This window comes from Vombatus ursinus, unplaced genomic scaffold, assembly GCF_900497805.2.
Source record: "Vombatus ursinus unplaced genomic scaffold, bare-nosed wombat genome assembly UNPS02014941.1, whole genome shotgun sequence".
Classification (NCBI taxonomy): Eukaryota; Metazoa; Chordata; class Mammalia; order Diprotodontia; family Vombatidae; genus Vombatus; species Vombatus ursinus.
In genome coordinates, this window is record NW_020954719.1 from 535,643 (window position 1) to 558,801 (window position 23,159).

The 23,159-nt window shown below is 37.1% G+C and overlaps 1 protein-coding gene across 7 annotated transcripts in view; it reads right to left on the reverse strand.

Annotated features, from left to right (window-relative positions):
* Nucleotides 1-23,159, reverse strand: part of DNM1L (dynamin 1 like) — an 89,854-nt gene that overhangs the window by 15,737 nt on the left and 50,958 nt on the right. For all 7 annotated transcript variants that reach the window (XM_027844346.1, XM_027844344.1, XM_027844343.1 and 4 more), the window contains exons 9-12: nt 8,324-8,530; nt 7,367-7,487; nt 6,958-7,113; nt 2,312-2,401 (exon numbers count right to left, since the gene is read on the reverse strand). In XM_027844346.1, coding sequence (XP_027700147.1) covers nt 2,312-2,401; nt 6,958-7,113; nt 7,367-7,487; nt 8,324-8,530 — 574 coding nt within the window. The remainder of the gene's footprint in view (nt 1-2,311; nt 2,402-6,957; nt 7,114-7,366; nt 7,488-8,323; nt 8,531-23,159) is intronic.

The following is a 23,159-nucleotide window of genomic DNA, read 5'->3' on the forward strand; positions in this document are numbered from 1 at the left end:
TCTTTCACAACATGACTAATATGGAAATGTTTTGCATGACTACACATATATAACCTATACTGAATTGCTTGCCTTCTCAATGCGGGAGGGGTGGGAAGGAGGGGAAGGGAGAGAATTTGGAACTCAAAGTTTTAAAAATGAATGTTAAAAATTGTTTTTACATTTAACTGGGGAAAAACAAAATACTATATAAATTTAAAAAACCAAACAACATAAATATAAATAAAACCTTATTAGCATCTTTTCGCATTAAATGTTTAATTCTCTGCTATGTAATCTGAGTAAGCATTTCATATATAAAAAATCTCACAGGGGAAAAAACTCCATAAGCAACTCTATCAAGTCTTTGATAGTGAGTCTTTCAAGTGAGTACTTTAAAGAATAAGCCAAGGTCACTCTCCTGGCATTGCCTGGTAAGTGAAAAGACAGAACTCTCTGGAAGTACTGCCCATGACTTAGAATGCATCCTGTAATTGTTAGTTCTTTTTTCACTTTTACACCTTAAACCAGTTGAGGTTCCCCCTTCGTCCCCAATAACAACTTCACAGATGACTGGAAGTATGGCACAGTGGATTGAGAGTCTAGTTCTAAAGAGAGGAAGACCTAGGATTAAATATGTGCCTTTGACATGTACTGGCTTTGTGACCCTGGCCAAGTCTCAGTGAACTGGGCAATTCTCTAAGATTATAAGATGCAGAGAAGGAGGTAGAGGGAGTTTCCTCACCTGAGAGTTCCCATTAACCAATGAAATTACAGGTCTGGTCTCCATCCCTAACTTCATAGGTAAGAAGTACCTGGGCGGGCTCAAATGACTTGGTAGCACCTGAATTATTGCTAGGATCATTCATATGGTAAGGAAACATTCCAGTTCCATAATCACATTCACCCAACCACTTAAAAGATCTCAAATAGTGGCTATAGAAACAGAGGGAATAAATAACACAATCCTTCCTCAATAATCACTGTCAAGGAACCCTTGCAAAAATGAGGGCATATCTCTAGCACACAGAGATAGGCCCTTTCCTATACAAAAAAGGGAAAAGATACTCTTTACAAAGAGATGAAAGTGGGATCCTTTAGGCTGCCAACTCTGTCCAGATTGGTGTGATATGGCAGTTCTTCCTATTAAGGTCGAAAAAAGGGAAGTCTATTTGTTTTTTAAAAAATTTAATATCTAGATCCATGGCATGTACAATTTTGATATTAAAACTTCAGATGTCTCACTATTCCAGGCCAATTTCTGTTCAGCTCAACAAATATAATAATGTATAAATAAGAAAACAAATATCAATTTTACCTTATGATGACATATTTAATTGCAACATTTGACTTTCGTGCAAAATATCAGTGACGTCACAGTAATATATACCAAACAGGGACAAGAGAGTGAAGTGAGTAAAATAGATGTCATATCTTGGTCAGCTAGCTGTGGTACTGTTGAAAGATCACTGAACCCGGTGTTAGGAAACCTGAGTTCAAGTCTTAGTTCTGACATTTATTAGCTAAGATATTTCTAAGCCTCTTGTCTTTCTCTACAAATTATGACAATACTTTCATTATCTAATAAAAAAAAAACAACCCAGTTTTCTTAGATTAAATAATGAAAGTATTATCCTATTTTGTAACAAAAAAAAAAAAAACAAAAAACTTTCAGCAAAGGGCAGAGTGTGGTACCCTCTGGAAGGGATCTGGGTTGATGGGAAGGCAAGGGGAGGGGAGGGCACCACATAACATCTGCTCCTGCCACAGGGTCTATAGAAGTACTAGAATTTTAGGGAAGGAGTTAGTGTGATACTTGAGAAAAAAAAATATGCTGATAAAAAATAGGGCTTTCATCAACAACCTTGAAATAAAATTTTAAATTAACAGAAGAAAAACAAATTGAAGTAGTACTCAAAGTTAACTTAAATGTTTCTCTGTAATTCAGATTATAGATTATACATGTAGTGTACCTTAAGAATAAAAAGGCAGATTTTTAATTAAGATTTAAAACATCACAGTTTTCATTAGATAAAGAGGGCTTATATAAACCATGTTGCTGACATTCACAATGTTCAACAAGAACTTAGTTCTCATGAGAAACTATTTTTAGGTTAACAAGATTACAATTTGAAAAGAAAAAAATTAAATCAGTATTTTATCATCTTGATTTATATTAAGCTAAAAATTCTTGATTTTGATTACTTGGCAATTGAAAGCCCTAATCTCAGCTAAATTCCTTATTGTAAATAAGATATTTTGCAAGAAGATAACCACTCAAAAAAGATCTTTAAAAATACCACTAAATATAATTAGTCAAATAACAGCTCACCATTTCATTTGTAACTGGTAACCTCTTACGAAGAAGACAAGTAACTACTTCAACTATGGCATCATGAAGTTTGGGAAACCTCAGCAATTCCTAAATTCAAACAGAGGGAACAAAAATACAATCATTAATTCCTGTGGCCTGAAGGAACATCAAATTTGGCATGATATTTCTTTAAAAAGAAAATTCCCCAAAGGAGGAGGAAGAAATCTACCTTCTAGCCATCTCCCCTAACCTCCCACTGAGAAAGCAAAGAAAAAAAATCCTATTACAAAAGCACATAGTCAAAACAAAATACCCAAATTGGTCATGTCCCCAAAATTGGTTTCAATCTGTCAAGAGATGAGTAGCATGTTTTATCATGAGTCCTTTGAAATTGTGTTTGGTCACTGTGTGAGTGACAATTCCTAAGTCTTTCAAAGTTGATTGTCTTTACATTAATGTTATTATTTAAAAGGTTCTCCTGGGTCTGCATATTTCACTTTATATCAATTCATACAAATGTTCCCATATTTCTCAATTCTTCAAGCATTCCATCACATTCATATACTTGTTCAGCCATTCCTGAATTAATGGGCACCCCTTCAGTTTCCAATTCTTTGTCACCACAGAGCTGCTATCAATTTTTTTTTTTTTAAAAGTATGGGTCTTTTACCTTTTTTCTTTGATGTCTTAGGGATGGAGACTTAGTAGCAGTTTCACTGAACTAAAAGGTCTGAACAGATTAATAACTTTTTGGGTATGGTTCCAAAGGACTTATAGGAAGCCCTGATCAGTTCACAGCTCTACCAACTGCGCATTTTTATACCTGTTTTCCCACAGCCCCTCCAGCATATCAGTTCCTTTTTTCCTGTCAACTTCACCAATCTGATAGGTATGAGGTGGTTATTTTAATCTACAATCTAATTTGAGATGTTTTAATCTACATTTCTCTAATGATTAGTAATTACAAGGAGAAAGGGCCAGCATACTATGGCTTGCAGGCAAGTCCCTGTTTGTGTAGGACTCTACAGTTAAGAATGATTTTTACATTTTAAAATAGTTTTATTGTATTAAAAAACATAAAAACCATTCTTCCTTCAGGGGCCATACAAAAATAGGCAGAGGGCCAACTCTGGTGCTATAGTTTGGCTACCTCTGATTTAGAGCATTTTTTTCATATATACCTATTGTACCAATCTGTTCCAATGCACTGAACTGTTCTGATGATTAATAGCTTCAAAGTACAGTTTAAAATGTAGTACCGGTAGGATCCCTTCCTTTACATTTTTTTTAACTTGACTTTTTGTTCCTCCAAATGAATTTTATTATTTTTCTAGTTCTATAAAGTAATCTTTTTGTATTTGATTGGTATGGCACAAGATAAGTAAATTAGTTTTGGTAGTATTGCCACTTTCATTATATTGCCTTGGGCTAAACATGAAAAATTAATATCTCTCCAACTGTTTGTATATGTATTTGTGAAAAAAGTGTTTTAGAATTGCATTCATATAGTTCCTGTGTGTGTCTTAGCAAGTAGACTCCTGAGTATTTTATACTATCTGTCGTCACTTTTACATGGCATTTCATCTATCAATTCTTTCTAGATTATGGTGGTAGTACACAAATGCTAACGATTTATGTGGGTTCATTTTATATATCCTGAAACTTTGCTGCAGTTGATCATTTAGCTTTTCCTCTTATGTATTTACATGCTATGCCATTTAAAGCATATGTTTAGTATTTATGTGAGTGTATATGCTAATACACACATATTGGATATATACTTAGATATATAAATGTAATTTCCCTGTTTATATATTTTAATTAAGTCTATTTTTGCCATTGCCTTGTCTGAAATTATGATTGCTACCTTTACATTTTGTGCTTCAGCTCAGAAGCATAATAGATTTTGCTTCACCCTCTTGTTTTAAGTCTATGTGCAATCTTGTGTTTTAAGTGGTTTTTCTTTTCGTTTTTGTTTGGATTTCTGCATTACAATCCGTTCTACTATCTTCTTTTCTATGGGTGAATTCATTCCATTAACAGTTGTGATTGTTAATTGTACATTTCCCTGCATTCTCTTCTCTTATAGTTTTGTTTTCTTCTTTCACCCTCTTCAGAGGGAGGGTGACTTGCCTTCTTTAGAAGGAGGGTGGTGAGAGACAAGGAGCGAGCTAAACACCAGTGCTCTATTTTGAGTATAAACTTCTACTGTTCCCCTGCCCCTCTTCTCTTTCTTTCACCCAGAGTCCAATAACAGGAGTTTAATCCTCTTTTCATTTAATTACCTCTTTGAAATCCACCCTCTTCAGTTAGAATTTGTTTTAAGAATAAACCTTCCCTCCACCTGCTCTCTTTCTTATTCCCACTTCTCTCTTTATTCTTTTCCCTCTTGTTTCTGTGTTAAGTGAAATGTATTCTATACTCAATTCTGTGTTGATGTGTGTATTCTTCCTTCCTTTGACCAATTCAAACGAGAATGAGGTACAAGTGTTGTTCATGCATGCCCCAACCCTTTCCTCCTTATTTGTTTAGCCTTCTACTTGCACAGCCCAATTATATAAAATAAGGATTCCCCTCATCCTACCCTCTCCTGTCCTCCCACCCCAAGCACTCCTCTCTCCCTCACTTTCCATTCTTTTTGTTTTAAAGATCATCAAAACATAACAGAAACCACTCCCAAGCTCTCTGTCTTTATCAGACTCCATCTTTGACCCCCAATGATAAGAGCTCTGAGGTAATAAATGTATCATCTCCCCTTATAAGAATGTAATCAGTTTATCCTTGTTTAGTACTTTATGACTGTTTGCTCATGTTTACTTTTTTTTGTCTTGTCTCCTGTATTTGTATTTCAAAGTTTATCCACAGTTTTGGTCTTTACAATCAGGAATGCTTAGTAGTTCTCCATTTCATTAAAGACCTATTTTTGCCCCCTGTAGGATTATGCTGTTGTGTTGGGTTAGTTTTTCTTGGCTAGAAGCCTATTTACTTTGCCTTCTGTAATATAGTATTCCAAGTTCTCTGCTCCTTGGTGGCTGCTAAATCATGTGATCCTGACTGTATCCTTGGTTTCTGAATTCTTTTTTTCTAGCTACTTTTTAATTTGACTAGAAACTGGATTTGGACTGTAATATTTCTAAGAGTTTTCATTTTTGAGTTTCTTTCTTTCTTTTTTATTTTTTTGGCTAGGCAATGGGGTTAAGTGACTTGCCCAGGGTTACACAGCCAGTAAGTGTTATGTGTCTGAGGCTGGATTTGAACTCAGGTCCTCCTGAATCCAGGTCCGATGTTCTATCCACTGGGCCACCTAGCTGCCCCTTTGAGTTTCTTTCAAGAGGTGAGTCCTTTCTATTTCTTTGTCTTCTTGTTCTAAGAGTTCCGGGCAGTTTTATGATTTCTTGAAATACGTCTAGGTTTCCTTTTCCATGACTTTTAGTGCAATGATTCTTAAATGATTTTGCTTTGTTTTCTAGATGGTTGGGGCTTTTTTCCTATGAGACACCTTAAGTTTTGTTTTATTTTTTTTTTCAGTCTTTTGATTTTTAATTTTTTTTTTTTGTCTCATGCAGTTGTTCTATATCCAATGTTTTTCTACCCCAGCAAACTAAAAGGGGAGAGATGTTTTTTCATCTTTTCTGGGTCAAGCTTGGTCATCATATTCACAAATTGTTTAGTTTTGGTTTTTTGTTTAAGTGTTTTTTAAACTCTTTTTTTCTATTTACATTGTTATTGTGTTCTTGGTTCTGTTTCACTTTACATAAATTCAAAAATCTTCCCATGGTTCTCTGAATTCTTTATATTGATCTTTATATACTCCATTATATTCATATACTTTCACTTACTTAGCCATTCCTCAATCAATGGATATCAACAGTTTCCAGTGCTTTCCTACAATAATAGCTCTAACATTTATATAGCACTCTAAGGTTTACATACATATCTTCCCAATAGCCTCGAGAGGTAGATGCTATTATCACCTTCATTTCACAAATAAGGAAACTGAAGCAGACAAAGGTTAAGTGACTCGTCTTGGTTCAAACATCTAATATGTGTCTTGGTGCGGGGAAGAGGGAGCAGCTAGGTGGCACAATGGACAGAGTACTGGGCTTCGAGTCCAAAAGACTCATGAACCTGAATTCAAATCTGGCTTTAGACACTAACGAGCTATGTGACATGTTTCTCTCATCTCAAAAATGAGCTGGAGAAGGAAATGGCAAACCACTCCGGCATCTTTGCCAAGAAAACCTCAAATGGCGTCATAAACTGTCATACACAACTGAACAAAGTCTCAACAAGTATCTGAGGCCTACTGTGAATTCAGTTCTTCCTGACTACAGGTTCAGGGCTCTATTCACCACTCCATCTAATCTAGTTACTATAATAAGTGCTATTATAAATATTTTTTGTACATATGGGAACTAATTTCCTGACTAATCTGTGTGGTACATGTCTAGAACTGAGATCTCTCTAGGGATGGGATTTTAAATACTTTTTAAAAATTATAATTCCAAACTTCTTTCCAGAAGGATTGGACCAATTCACAGACTGGCAGATTTTTTTTTTTATAACCCGTGTCCTTGTTCCAGACATCTAGTAACCTAATTCTAGTGATGTATATATAATTGAAGCTCTTTACAAATGATACTGTTTAAATGTATATTTCTTACCTGGGTACTATAATTGCTACAATGCTGAATAATTCTTTGCATTTCCTCATGAACTAGCTCCACACAACGAAGGCTGGGCTCCTCTAATCGTTTGATTTGTCTCTTCACCAGTAATTCAAATGAAACTTCAGGCACAAACAAGGCAGGACGTGGCCCCTGAAAAAATTTATTTTAAAATGTAATTTTAATTTATACCTCATAACATCTAGTCATTATCATGTGATTATCTTTTACCTACAAAAAGGATAGTTACATTTTTGTGAGTGATTTTTCTTAATATCGAATGAAAGGTCCAACTACATTATATTATACATAAGAGTACATATTCACACACACACACACACACACACACACACAAAAACCTTTTGCCTCATTTTAAAATACACCTTAAGTTTAAAAGAGTACTTACTGTAGCATTTCTAATGGCAGTCAAAATATCAATTGTATTAAGGCCACCCAGAGGGTCAACAGATTCTAATGTTCTCCCAAAGGTTTCATGGAAAATATAACATATTCTAGCACCACCACACCTGGAAAGCCAAAGCAAATAATACTACTATCAAAAAAAAAAAAAAGATTAGACTTCTCGCTTTAAATTTATAATATTCACTATATTTCTGATATACCTATAGGTAATAGAAAAAAAAACATCATTTAGGAGTTTTCTATATTCATGTATTAAATCTGTTGGGGGTCAGTCATTCTTCAGTTGTGTCTGACTCTTTGTGATCCCATTTGGGGTATTCTTGGCAAAGATACTGCAGTGAATTGCCATTTCGTCTCTGGTTCATTCTGCGGATGAAGAAACTGAGGCAAAGAGAGTTAAGTGAGTTGCCCAGGGTCACACAGACAGGAAGTGTCTGAGGCCAGATTTGAATTCAGGAAGATGAGTCTTCCTGACTCCAGGCCTGGCAATTTATCCTTTGCACCACATAAGTGCCCTCATATTATTAAATACACCTTAATGGTATACCATGGAGATCTTTCCCTTATTTCACACATAAAGAAATCAAAGGTAATAAGCTCACCTACATCAAAAGGTATTAGCAATAGAATAAATCCTCAAATTCCTTTATTTTAATTATATATCAATTTAAAATAAACACTGAGGCTTAATTCCAATAAACTATTCATAAAGCATTTGCAGAAATACTTATTTGAGAGAAAGCATGTTGTAGTGGAAAGAAAGCTGGAGTCAGAGTCATGAATACTAGGGTGTAAGTCTTACCTGTATGACATTATGTCTGTGTGAATAAGGGCAAGTAATTTAGCATCTTAGTGCCCTAACCAACTCACTGAGACTATAAATATTACTATCTTCATGCTAGAAGTATTCTCTGTATCAATTACATAAATTTTTACTTACAGCTCAGAAGTCTCTATATATTTTGCAGTTCCTTCAATTGTGTTGCAATATTCTGTGGCAAATTTAGTAATAAGTTGCAATAAAGTAGCACTCTTGTCATCCACAGGTTCACCATAGCTATTTAGGAGAGACTGGTATTGAGCAGCTAAAACATTTATTCTTGTTTTCAGTTCCGGCAAGCAATCCCTAATGTGGTGCATCAATAACCTAAGGGAAGAGAATGTGAATTATGGAAATACTGCACTAAAGTTTGAGGCTATCAATCATCTCACAAGGCATAAAAATCTACATCACATAAGTCAAAAAGTGTATTGAGCACCAAAATTCATCAAATATGGGAAGTTAAAATGGTGACCAAAAAAAAAAATCAAATTAAATGAAATTCCTTAAGCACAATTTACTGTAATGGTATGTCAAAAATATAAATGTATATATTTTAAACTGGATTTAGGGAATCCTGAGTATTAAGAATTAGAAAGGTACCTCGACGAACATTCTCCTGAGCTAGGCTTTGACCCCAGAAATCATTCTTCATCACTGTTATAGGAGCAACATCTATTCCATGTAGACTAGGCTAGTTTTCCCTAAAAAGGGACTAGAATCATCCTCAAGATGAAACTGATATAAAGGATTAATTCTCAATTCATTAATATTATTTCCTGGTCACCCTAAGGCATAAAAAGCCATTCACACAGTTAGTTGGCTTAAGTAATGTGAATGATGTCCTACTGTTATATTCCTTCTGAATGGGCATATCATCCTAGTAATGTGGGGATAGGGGTGCCCAAATGAGTCAAAGCTAGTGCAAATGAGCTACTGTCTCATTCCAATCCCATGCCCAAATCATTTTGACTAACATGAATCATTAGGCTGGGTCCATATCATTACTACGATATCCCTAAAATATACCAAATAACAGACTCTTTAAAACATCCCTAAAAAACACTATGCATAAAACATTACTGATGGTAGATTTAACCAGCAATATTATATTAAAAACACTGGTAATTAGCCATAAATTAACAGATCTAGAAAATGCACCAGACCACATGCTGATGGGGAAATCCAGAAAAAGTCACAATGATTCCCTTGTGCAGCCCAACTCAGTACAAGGAAACTGACAAGGAGGTCTGAGGACAGGGTTAACCAAAAGCACACTGCATGGAGCACTCCCATGCTCAAGGAGAGGCTGTGTGCCAGGGCAAAGGGGGGATCCTTGAATTATACAAGGCAACCCCAGGCCCATACCAGGACTACACATGTTTACAGTGAGTTTTGTTTTTCTTGCGTTTTCAATTAGATGGGCAGGGCTGGGCAAAAAGGTTTGGGGAGGAGGGTGAAAAATCGATTAAAATCAAAATTTTAAAATAATGTATCAAAAGAGGTGCTTTGAGGCAAAAGCATTACAACACACTCCAATTTTTAAAAATAGTATAAAGTTTAAGTGTTTGGCATCAGGATTTAAATGACTTGCATCTTTCTGTTGTGCTGACTCAAGGATTAATCTTAAAAATCCTCAAAGCACAAATATTTACAAATCTAAAGTAATCTGATTTCTGATTTAAAAAACAGTCCAATTTTAACCCTTACACACATACAAAAAGATGGGCATTTCTATATACACAAAACAGAAAATGAGGATAACATATTAAAGTGTGAATCTTTTTCCTAATTCTTGCTTTTAATAAAAATGGGGATGGAGGAAGGCGGGGGCAAGGATGCACAAAAAAAAAGATGGAAAGTAAAAAGAAAAGGTTTATTGAAATATTTTAAAAAGCGTATAGAGGAGAACAAACTAAGTTCAGAAAGAAGGACAGTATTGAATGTTAACATGTTGAATTTACTACATACTTTTATTAAAAGCAAGAATTAGGAAAAATGCCTGAGGAAGACCAAAATGACATCCAGAGTGAAGGGAATTCAAGGACCAAGGAACCACACCTGCTGCCACTATTAGCAATGAAAAGAGGTCTTGAAATGCCACATTCTAAAAATCAAAAGATATAGGCTTACAACCAAGAAATAGCTTACCCTACAAAACAACTTGCACGTGTAACTTATAAAGGGGAAAAAATGGGGCCTTGATAGAAGAGGACATTCAGCCATTCCTGATGAAAAAATGAGATGCGCAAGAACTTTGAAATGTAAATATAAGAATCAAGAGAAACGTAGAAAAGTAAAATCATTTGCACGAGTGGAAGTAGCTATATGATGAGGTGGTACTAATCTTCTAAGAACAAACAAGTGTCCCTACAGAACCTTAATGTTGTAAAACATAGTTAAAAAGAAAAGCAGATGACTTCAGGGTGGATTGATTCTGTTCTTGAGTGCTTAAAGAGAGGAAAGAAAAGGGAAGGTAAAAGGAAAAAAATAATTTAGACACGAGAAGAAAGGAATGAAATTTAGTAATTCTTATAATAGGGGTAACATGAACAGAGAGGTGTATGGGGTATTCAAGGGGGACTAACACTACACACTGTACTTTGACCCCGACATCATATAGTCTATAGACTGCATGGAGGGAAGCAATGTGTAAAAAGGCTGGAACGGGAAGGGGCCAAGTTGTAAAGACACTTAAATGTCAAACAAGAGAGTTTATTTGATCTTAGAGGTAATAGGGAGCTAGCAGTACTAGGGCATAAATCAATTACATATAAAGCAATATATATATATATAAAATTAATAATTTATTGATACATATTATATATATATATAAATAAAGCAATCATCAAAACTGGTTGGTACTGGCTAAGAAACAGAGTAGTGAATCAACAGAATAGGTTAATTATGTACAACACAGTAGTCAATGACTATAGTAATCTATTATTTGATAAACCCAAAGACCCAAGCTTCTAGGATAAGAACCCACTCTTTGAAAAAAAAACTGCTGAGAAAACTGGAAGAGTATGGCAGAAACTAGGCATAGATCAAAATCTTACACCATATACCAAAATAAAGTCAAAATGGGTTCATGATTTAGATATGAAGGCTGATACTATAAGCAAACTGGAAGAGCAAGGAATAATTTATCTATCAGATTTCTGGAGAACAGAAGAATTCATGACCAAACAGGAGATAGAGAACATTATGAAATGCAAAATGGATAATTTTGATTACATTAAATTGAAAAGTTTTTGCACAAACAAAACCAATGCAACCAAGATTAGAAGGAAAGTAGAAAATTGGGAAAGAATTTTTACAACCAGTTTCTCTGACAAGGGCCTCATTTCTAAAATATTTAGAGAATTAAGTCAAATTTATAAGAATACAAGTCATTCCCCAATTGATAAATGGTCAAAGGATATGAACAGGCAGTTCTCAGATGAAGAAATTAAAGCCATCTATAGTCATATGAAAAAATGCTCTAAATCACTATTGATCAGAGAAATGCAAATCAAAACAACTGTGAGGTACCACATCACATCTATTAGATTGACCAACATGACAAAACAGGAAAATGATAAACGTTGGAGAAGATGTGGGAAAATTGGAACACTAATGCATTGTTGGTGGAGTTGTGAACTGATCCAACCATTTTGGAGAACAATTTGGAACTATGCCCAGAGGGCTATAAAAATGTGCATACCCTTTGACTCAGCAACAGCATTTCTCGGGTTATATCCCAAAGAGATCATACAAATGGGAAAAGGACCCACATGTACAAAAATGTTTATAGCGGTTCTTTTTGTGGTGGCAAAGAATTGGAAATTGAGAGGATGCCCATCAATTGAGGAATGACTGAACAAGTTGTGGTATATGAATGTAATGGAATACTATTGTGCTATAAGAAATGATGAACAGGCTGACTTCAGAAAAACCTGCAAAGACTTGTATGGTCTGATGCCGAGTGAAATGAGCAGAACCAGGAGAACATTGTACATAGTAATAGCCACATTGTGTGATGATCAATACTGACAGACTTAGCCTGTCTCAACAATGTAAGGATCTAAGACATCTCCAAAGGCCTCATGATGGAAAATACTATCTACATCCAAAGAAAGAACTATGGAGTTTGAATGCAGATCAAAGCATACTATTTGCTATTTTTTTTTTCTTCTGCGGTGTTTTGTTTCTTCTTTCTGGTGGTTCCTCCTACTGGTTCTAATTTTTACTTACAACATCACTAATGTGAAAATAAGTTTAATAGGAATGTATATGCATAGCCTATATCAGATTGTGCACCGTCTTGGGGAGGGAAGTGGGAAGGGAGGGAGAGAAAAATTTAACACTCAAAAGCTTATGGAAGTGATTGCTGATAATTCAAAATAAATTAATTAAAAAATAAAAAAATAAAATACTGAGTTTGAGATACCTATCAGACATCCAGTTTCAAATGTCTAAGACACATTTGGTGGTATAGAACTGGAGTTCAGGACCGGGTTAGGGCTGGATACATACATCTAGGAATCATTAGCATAAAGATTATAACTGATCCTGTAGGAGCTGATGAGAACAAGTGATAAAGTATCTATAGACAAGACAGCCCCTAACATAGAACTGGGGTTACCTACAGGTTGTGGGTATTTCCTGGAGAACCAGGAAAGGATAGTGAGAAGTGGTCAAGACAAAAAAAGGAAAACCAAGAAAGAGTAGCAATGCAAAAAACAAAACAAAATAAAAAAACAAACAAACAAAAACCCTCCAAAAGAGACAGTATCCAAGAAAGAGTTAATCAGCAATATCAACTACTACCAAAGAGGTCAAGAAGGATGAGAATTGAAAAGAGGTCATTAAATTTGTCAATTAAGAGATCATTAATAACTTTGTGGAGAACACTTTATGATGAGGTCAGAAACCAGACAGTCTGGTGAGAAGGGAAGGCACTGAGTACAGATAATTTTTTCGAGGAGTTTAGTTAAGGAGAGGAAAGATATAATATGATAGCTAGTGAAAGTTTATTTTTTTTTAATGGCAGTCATAAGCATATTTGTACATAGCAGTGAAAGAGCCAATAGATAGGAAAAGATTGAAAGTTGAGGAACAGGGATGATAAATGGGAGCAATATGCTAGAGGAGATGGAAGGATAGGCCAAGAGTGTATGTTAAATGTCTGGCCTTGGAAATGAGAAGGGCCACCTCTAGAATGGCAAGAATCAGGACAGTTTTAATATGACTTATTGGAAACAAAAGTAATAATTAAATTTAACACATACAGATGTCTACTTCATGCAAGGAACTATTCTGGACAATAGGGAGAAAAAGAAAAAGATCTTATAATCTATTAGGAGGATATAAATATAGAGATAAGTAAATATGAGGAAATCTGCATAAGGAGATAGAATTAATAACTGAGGAGAGAAAATCAAGGAAGGTTTCCCAAAGGAAGTGGCATCTAAGCCAATTCTTTTACTACTACTACTACTACTACTACTACTACTGCTGCTACTACTTCATGATCATCATCTTCTCCCCCTCCTACTCCATCTCTTCCTCCTTCTTGTTACTGTTACTGTTAATAATAAAATAATAATAATAACGTTGAAGGAAGATATGGATTCTAAGAGAAAGAGAAGAGGAAGTAGTGCATTCCAAACATGTGGAGATGGTTTGTGCAAATACAATAAAGGCAGATGGAAAAGTCAAGGTAAAGAATGAATAGTTTGGTTTTAAGACAGTGTGTGAAAAAAAGAAATGATTAGAAAGGCAGGTTACAGAGGCAAACAATGGAGACCCATAAATGCCATGGTGTAGTGAAGAAAGAAAGAACACTGAATTTATAGTCAGAAAATCTGTGCTTAAATCCTGGCTATACCTGTTTGACTGTGGGCAAGTCACTTACCTTCAACAGATCACATTTCTTATTTCTAAATATGAGATTATTTTTTTTCTCACTCCTCAGGGAGAAGATAAATGTGAAGCTCTCTTTTTGCACTCCAAGTTGAAAAGGGCAAAGATGTATTCCTGAAAGGAAGGAGAGGAAGGCTTTGATAGGGGAAAAAAGGATCTGAAATGGAGAGTAAACATAAACCTGGTCAGGAGTTTAGAAAGTGGAATTGTGGCACACAGAAAGAAGAAAGGAAAAGAAGAGCTACACTGTGGCTACAAAACAGATCTGTAGATCTTCTGAAGAGGAGGGAATCGGATGCTCTGAGGAAGAAGCAGCCGACTGACCTTCAAGGATGATAAAGTACAGCCTGTTTAACATCACCCAGTAAAAATAAAAAAATCAGAGAAAGAAGAGGATAACGGCCTGTCTCCTTGGCCAGAAGTACCATTTAATAAACTGACAACAAATAACATTAGATAAGTTGTTGTCTTTCCACACCGCATGTATTCAAGATATAACAGAATCTTCCAAGACTTATAAAAATGTATGCTTACTACTTTCTTCCATTAAGTTACACAGGCACAAATTACATTGCCAAAACGAACTAAAAATGAGCACCACAGATTATGAAGTCTTGGGCAAGAAACTGAAGACCCAGAGAGAAATAGGTTTTAGCAAGGAATAAAGAGGACAAAAACCTATTTGGGAAGTGAATAGCTGACTTATAAATGGTATCTGAGAACGAAATTTAGATTTCTAGATTATGGCTTAAAAAAAAAAAAAAAAAAAATGACAGTCTCCCTGGCCAGGGATGGAGTTGATAAAGTATTTACCTAGTGTCTTGCAAATCTAATTTAAAAAGGGGGGGGGGGGGAAGAGGAAGACTCTAAAAAAAAATTAGGGAGACAGAAAATCACCTATGTTTACCCACCAAGCTAGACACCACAAAGAAAAATGAGTTGGCAGTAATAGAGGATATTTGAAAAAGGAGGTCTACAACAGCTGTTGCATAGAGCTTGACAGTTTCTATCAGGGAAGAACAGAAAGATTAATATGTAGCAATAATAATTCAGTTGAGATGATTAAAACAAATTAAAACATGAATACAAGACGGCAGACTTTTTCAAATTTCTCCACTTGTGTTCAGAAGCATTCAAGCAAGAAGAGGCAAATGGTGAGAGTAACACAAGGCTGAAGATAAAACAGGGATTTGTAGAGCACTAGGACAAGAGATTTAATGGAGAAGGAAATTAAATGGTTAAAATGATCAACTAGTCACAGGTGATGAATTGGGAGAATAATGAGGCATAGAGGCCCAGAGGTCATAGTGAGAAAGAAAATAAGCTTAGGAGGATGAAGGTAGAGTGAGAGACGCAAGGACAAGAAAGCGTGATAAGATAGAGGAATTTCAGAGTTATATATCACTCTTTCCAGTTGGAGTGAAGATTTCGATCACAGGAGTTTGAGAAGTGTATGAACTGGGAAGCCAGGGTGTTTAAAGAAATGGCAGACTGGAATACTGGATCAGGTATTCAACTCTTGGAAAAAGGAGAGTGTGATTCCACCATTGTCTAGTAGATTACTGCAGCAAAAATCTGGCCACAGTTATTTAGAAAGATGGAACAAAATTTCAAAGGAAGAGAGATTGCAGAACTACAGTAGAGATTTGTGTTAGGTTAATACAGGGTAAAGAAGGCAGGGTCAAAAAAATAAATACAAAACAAATGCAACAATCTAAATAAAATCAACATAGAGAAACAACAAAGCTTTGATCAAATACAAATAGTCAAAGTTAAAAGACATATTTCTCCTTTTCTATTAATAAATGATAATCTGGTTTCTCAAGGAATTTATAAAGGATTTTGTTTGCATGATTATTGGGAATTATCTGAATGTCTAAACAGTGTGCAGAGATGGAATGGCAGCTGGGAATACCTCCTATAAAATCAGCAATAATAACAGTAGAGAGGAAATTTACCCTCCCCTCCACTTAGTACTGTCACCAAAAACTCTACCCTGGACTAAAATTGAGGTGAAGTGAAAAGCAAAGAATTGGGTATTTTTCAAGTCCCACAATGGCAGCAACCAAGAGAGTAAAGGGACCTCTTGAGGTCATTCATATGTAGGTAAAGTCCTGCATATTATGCAAATGAGAAACAAATAATTATCCCAGAAGCAACACCACAACACAGTTTTCTATGTCTCCAGGGTGGCGACTTGAATTACACGCATGCCATTCTGCCTGTCACTTCAGACCTACAGTGCTCCTGAGCTAGGCTCCCTTTCACAAGGTTGTGGTCATTTAAATTTAAATTTCAAGATACATTGACCAGACCTAAAATATAGCTTACTTCTTTCCAAAAAATCCTTTAATCTTCTCCATAGTGGTCTACAAAAAAAAAAAACCACTTCAGACTTCTCCTATAGCACACATATGTTCTTTGGTGATCAACCACAATCAAAATGTACATATGGAAAGCAAGGGATATTGGTAACATTTTACAACCTATCCAACAGCTTGTCTTAGCAAGAACAGTTCCAACTCCACAAAACACACATTACACACCAAGGAAAATAATGATATTATGAATGTTGTTTTGAGAATTATTTTTAATTTGCATTGGTCCCATTCAAATTGGTAATAGTTGCTAGGTGACCAAATGCAAACCACTTACTTCCAAGCCATTGTACTGTTACTCACCAATCTTATCTAATTCTAGCCCTTACTTTTTGGCTTAATGAAATTTCAGAATGAATATACTATACATTTAAATGGACTACAATTAAAATCCAAGACCAATAAAATTATAATTTGTTTTGATAGTCAACATGAGAACAAACTGTGAGGGAAATTCCATCATGACTTATCTATACTAATATCTATCAGACTTAGAACTGAACTGTTCTTATCATGGATAAGATAAAAGAACCTGCATTGAGAAGTCTCCTGATAAATAGAATTGTTCAGATTTTCATTCTCTTCCTAAAAGCCATCAAAATGGATCTGGGTTCTTCTGAATTCTAACAAACCCTACACTTAGTCTTTAACTGTGGGAAATTTCATAGTCCCCACCTCCTTCGCAGCTACAGCTCCTGAAGACCTGAAAAAGAAAGTTCTTGCTACCAAAGTTCTTGGCACTATGAAATGATTCAACATTGGAAACACATGTTTTTTTTTGGGGGGGGAGGGAGAAACATTTTCAAACTTTATTTACAACTGTCACAGTGACAAAAAGTAGTTTTGGGGAAAAGAAAATGCTAGCTGCTCCCTGAGCCTCAAAAAAGAACAGAAGTTACAAGAAGTTGAACAAACAACAGGCATTTTTTACTGAAGGCTTTTTTTTCCCTGATACATTCTGTTAGAAATACATACAAATTACTTCCAAAAAGGGGAAAAATAACAAACAAAAATCCACAACAACACAGAGGCCAGATAAAGAGCATAGTCTCTTCCAAAGGTAAACGGATCAACTCAGTGGGGCTAACCCTTCTGAAGATCCTGGTTTATGCTCACTGTCAGCCCCTTGCCTGCTCAGAATTCTAAATGGCAGTTAAGAGTGGTCTCAAGACCAGAAAGATAACAATCCACCAGTCATAAACATATATTCACAAAGTAGGTTTGTTATGCAGAGTACTAAAGCACATTCCATCACACAATGAGACTGGGACAGATGATAACAGGTAGCAGATGCAGGGTGGGGTGGGGGAGAGGTAAAAGAAGAGGGGAAGAGAGGAGAGGGGGGATGCTGGCTACCCACCCCATCAAGTGATTTGAAAGCCAAGGAGTCATTAAGTGAATCACTAACTCTCCTCTCCACAGGAGTTGAATGATGACCAAAACTACAGCAGGGTATACGTAACAGAGATTCTCTGCCACCAAAATACAACTAGAAAAGGAGGGAGGTAGACCTATCATGAGTCACCAGCAAAAACTACAGGGAGAGGGTCATCTTCTCCCCCACCCCCTCTCCCACCTGCTGGCCTACTGGAACTGTATGGAGCTAAAAATTATTGCCATCAATGTTTATAATATAAGCAGATGAAATGGGAGGAAGAAAAGGAGAGAGATACCCCCTCAAACCTGGTCCTACTGATACATAAAAGCAAGACCCTCCCCCAGCTTTCTCCAGTGTCATACTACCTATGAGGTATTAAATACAAATATATTACACTAAGTCCAAGACTAGAGGCTGAAATAGGACTGACTGGAAATAGGGAGACAATGTTCAAGTGTCTTGAGTTCTCGTTATACCCAAGAAAAGCCTCAAAGTCTGATTCCTTATCATCTGCTGCCTCTCCCTGCCTCTGTTGGAAGCCAATAAGAGGATCTGGCAATAAGATGGAAATGTTTCTATAATTTGTTCTTTGGACCCTGGACTCCAAAGTGTAGAGCCTCAACATAGCCAGCTCATAAGTGCGCTCCCAATGTTACTGTGAAAGCTGTCCTTCCAGATAAAGGGCCAAGAGGAGTGAGAAAAATGAGGTGGGAGTGGCAGAATTAGGGAAATTTGGAAAACTCAGGTCTGAACACAACATCCTTTACTTCTGGAGCCTCCTCAGAGCACAGCAATACAGGATAGCCTCCTCCCCTCTCTACCACACACACACACACACGTATCTACCTCTTCAGAACTTGGAAAGCTAGGGGGCCAAGCCAAGACAGCAGAGTAAAAGCAGTGACTTGCTTGAGCTCTCCCCCAAACCCCTCCAAATACCTATAAAAAATGGCTCTAAACAAATTCTAAAGCAGCAGAACCCACAAAAAGACAGAGTGAAACAAATTTCCAGCCCAAGAAAACCTGGATAGTTGATCAGAAAAGTATATCACACTGAACCGGGAGAGGAACGCAGTGTGGTATGGGCACGCAGGCCTCAGCGAACCTGGAGCAGGCCTCAGAGGACTGAATTACGGGCAGCTATGGCGGTTTCCAGACTTCTCAACCCATGAACACCAAAGACAACTTAGAAGGTCAGTAGGAAAAGTCTGTGTCTGCAGTGAGATAGAAGTGCATGGTTGGTCCTAGCCCCAGTACTGAAGCTTGGCCCTGGGGTGGCAGCTGCCTCCAGAGCTTCTGGCCCACAGACTGATGGGGAATCGAGTGGCTGATCAGAGGGGGATTGCAGGAATCTCTTTGCTGGTGCAGGACTCTCTTGCTTTGCCCGTGCTTGGATCTGGGTCACAGTTCTGGGTGGCAGTCCTGGGGCAAGGAGGATCACTGGCCTGGTGGAACTTGTAGTGGTGGTGGAGAGGAAATCCTCCTCACAGTTCCAAGACAGAAAAGAGTGCTTGTGGTCACTCATAGACCACAGTGTAGGCCAGGAAAGGAGTAAACACCTCGCCCTTGATCATAGCACCTTAGACTGAAAATTTCAGGTCCCTAGAAGTATCTCTGAAAACAGCTGCACAAAACCCACATTCTCCACACTGGAAACAGACTCCTACCTTAACAAAGTATTACGAGCAAGCAGCGCAAAATGAGTCAGACCATAGAATCTTTCTTTTGTGACAAAGAAGATCAAAACATACAACCAGAAGAAGACAACAATGTCAAAGCTCCTACATACAAAACTTCCAAGAAAAATATGAATCAAACCCAGGCCATGGAAGAGCTCAAAAATGATTTTGAGAAGCAAGTAAGAGAAGTGGAGGAAAAACTGAGAGTGATGGAAGAAAATCATGAAAAACTAGTCAACAGCTTGCTAAAGGAGACCCAAAAAAATAATACCTTAAAAAATAGCCTAACTCAAATGGCAAAAGAGGTCCAAAAGGCCAATGAGGAGAAGGATGCCCTAAAAAGCAACACTGGCCAAATGGAAAAGCCAAAAGCTTACTGAAGAAAATACTTCCTTAAAAATTAGAATGGAGCAATTGGAAGCTTAGTGACTTTATGAGAAATCAAGACACTGTAAAACAAATCCAAAAGAATGAAAAAATAGAAAACAATGTGAAATATCTCACTGGAAAAACAACTGACCTGGAAAATAGATCCAAGAGAGAGAATCTGAAAATTATTGGACTATCTGAAAGCCATGATCAAAAAAAGAGCCTAGACATCATTTTTCAAGAAATTATCAAGGAAAACTGCCCTGATATTTTAGAACCAGAGGGCAAAATAGAAATTGAAAGAATCCACCGATCACCTCCTGAAAGAGATCCCCAAAAGAAAACTCCTAGGAATATTGTAGACAAATTTCAGAGTTCCCAGGTCAAGGAGAAAATATTGCAAGCAGCCAGAAAGAAACAATTCAAGTACTGTGGAAACACAATCAGGATAACACAAGATTTAGCAGCTTCTACATTAAGGGACCGCAGGGCATGGAATATAATATTCCGGAGGGCAAAGGAGATAGGATTACAATCAAGAATCACCTACCCAGCAAAACTGAGTATAATCCTGCAGGGGAAAAAATGGTCATTCAGTGAAATAGAGGACTTTCAAGCATTCTTGATGAAAAGACCAGAGCTGAATAGAAAATCTGACTTTCAAATACAAGACTCAAGTGGACCATGAAGAGGTAAACAGGAAAGAGAAATCATAAAGAGACTTATTAAGGATGAACTGTTCACATTCCTACATGGAAAGATGGTATTTGTAACTCATGAGACCTTTGTCAATATTAGGGTAGTTGGAGGGAAAATATTATATGTATGCATATATATATATATAAATGGATAGATACAGGGCACAGGGTGAGTTGAAGATGAAGGGGTGATATCTGGAGAATAAAATTAAGGGGTGAGAGAGGATTGTACTAGGAGAAGGAGAAAGGGAGAGGTAGAATGGGGTAAATTATCTCACATGAAACAGACAAGAAAAGACTTTAACCGTGGAGGGGAAGAGGGGGAAGGTGAGAGGGAATGAGTGAATCTTATTCTCATAGGATTTGGCTTAAGGAGAGAATAATGTCCATACTCACTTGGGTATGGAAATCTATCTTACCCTACAGGAAAATAAGGGGGGAAGGGGACAAGAGAACAGGGGGATGATAGAGGGGAGGGCAGATTGGGGAAAGGGGGTAATCAGAAGCAAATACTTCTGAGGAGGGACAGGGTCAAAAGAGAGAATAGAATAAATCGGGGGCAGGATAGGATGAAGGGAAATATATTTAGTTTTTCACAACATGAATACTATGGAAGCGCTTTGCATGACTACACATGTATAACCTGTATTGAGTTGTTTGCCTTTTCAATGAGGGTGAGTGGGGAGGGAGGAAGAGAGAAAACTTGGAACCGAAAGTTTAAAAACACATGTAAAAAAAATTGTTTTTTTTTAAAACTGGGAAATAAGAAATACAGGAAATAGGGTATAGAAATCTATCTTGCCCTACAGGAAAATAGAAGGGGAAGGGGATAAGGGTGGAAAAGATAAAAGGGAGGGCAGATTAGGGGAAGGGTTACACAGAATGCATGCCATCTTGGGGTAGGGGAAAGGATGAGATGGGGAGAAAATCTGGAACTCAAAATCTGGTGGAAGTAAATGTTGAAAACTAAAAATAAATAAATTAAAAGTAAAGGAAAAAAAAGAACTTGGAAAGCTGCAAGATATCTCATGACACCCTCTAATTTCCAACTTGGTCACAGTACCACTGGCACTCGACCTACCATGTGTCACCCCACTCACTCACTTCTCCTCCTCTTCCTTTCCTTCTTCCCCCCTTCCCCAACCCACAATCCTTCCAAGTCTCAGGCTACACTGGCCCTCATGACCAGAAGGAGCATTCAGCTCCCACCTAAAAACAATACCAAGGAAACTTTTGTTTCTCTTCCTCTCACTCCTCCACTTCTCATAAAAAGGAGGGAGAATATTCAAGGTGAAAAGGAGGCTGAAGGCAAATAGTAAGTGACCTAGTTAGTCAGACTGGCTAGAATCAAACAGACGGGAGGAGGCAGAAGACTTAGCTCAGAAACTGGTATAGGGGCTTTGGAAGAAAGGGTTAATTCAATTAAAGAAAAAGAACAGAGGCATTCCCAAAATTCCTGCTTGAACTCTGAGAATAACAAGAGATGAGAGGAATACTGTCATGTGCCTTTCATCCTGAGAAGGACAAGGGACCCATCCTATCTTATCCTCCCCATCCCTCACAAAGGGCCATGGGATACCAAGGCACCAAGAACAAAAAGGGATGGATACTTTGGGAAATGGGCCCAGAAAATCTTGCCCTCCCCACCCAAAAAACAAAAGAACAGATAAACATTAGAAAGGTCCTCTGTCAGAGGAAGGCAGAGATCAGGAGTAGCAGAGGAAAAAAGGGAGAGAGGGGAGGCAAACAAGGGACTTGCCCACATGCTTGCTTCACAGTTCTTTTTGCTCTTGCCATTAGAGAGCTCCCAGTGTGGTCTGTTTCCCCTCCTCCCCTGTTAACTCACTCAAACACACTCTGAACAGAAATAAAAGGGGGCAAAGAGGAAAAAACAGGAAAAAGAACAACTCTATCTACAGATGTACTTCTGAGCCAGCACTAGTCCCCTCTGAATGCTTTCTGGCTGTAGGTCTTTGCAGATTGTTTTCTTAAAACTTCGATTTTCTCTTATTTCTTTCTGTCATTTGCTTTCTTGCTTTCAGAATGTTCATTACCTGCTCTGCCTTTTACCAACTCCCCCCAAACCCCCCCAGAATGTCACAACTCCTCAAGACTATGCAGAGTTCAGATAGTGATCTCAAAGCAGCAGATGCTTCCCCAGCCCCAATTAAGTAACTTCTTTTCTCAGAAGGTCTTGCTGATCTTTGCATTGAGGACTCAGATGCTGGACACATTTCTTTTAGGAAAAAAAAAATATATATATATATCTCAAAAAAGAAAAAAGAAAAAAAAAACACCAGTGATCTCACAGGTGCAAAATTGGAGCTGTGGCTCAGTCATTTTCTACCATGATGGGGGGGAAAAAACAGATGTAATTTTTTTGCCTCTTTGGGTGCTCTCAATAGATTTACTGTTCCTTCTTCTCAAAGTTTTTTTTTTTCTTTTGCTGGTTTCTTGCTCATTTTCTTGGACCAAGAACTCCTCTGGGAGCCATCTTAGCTCCTGCTCCCCACTTTCCACTTCTCCCTTTGTGGGCTCCACCATGAT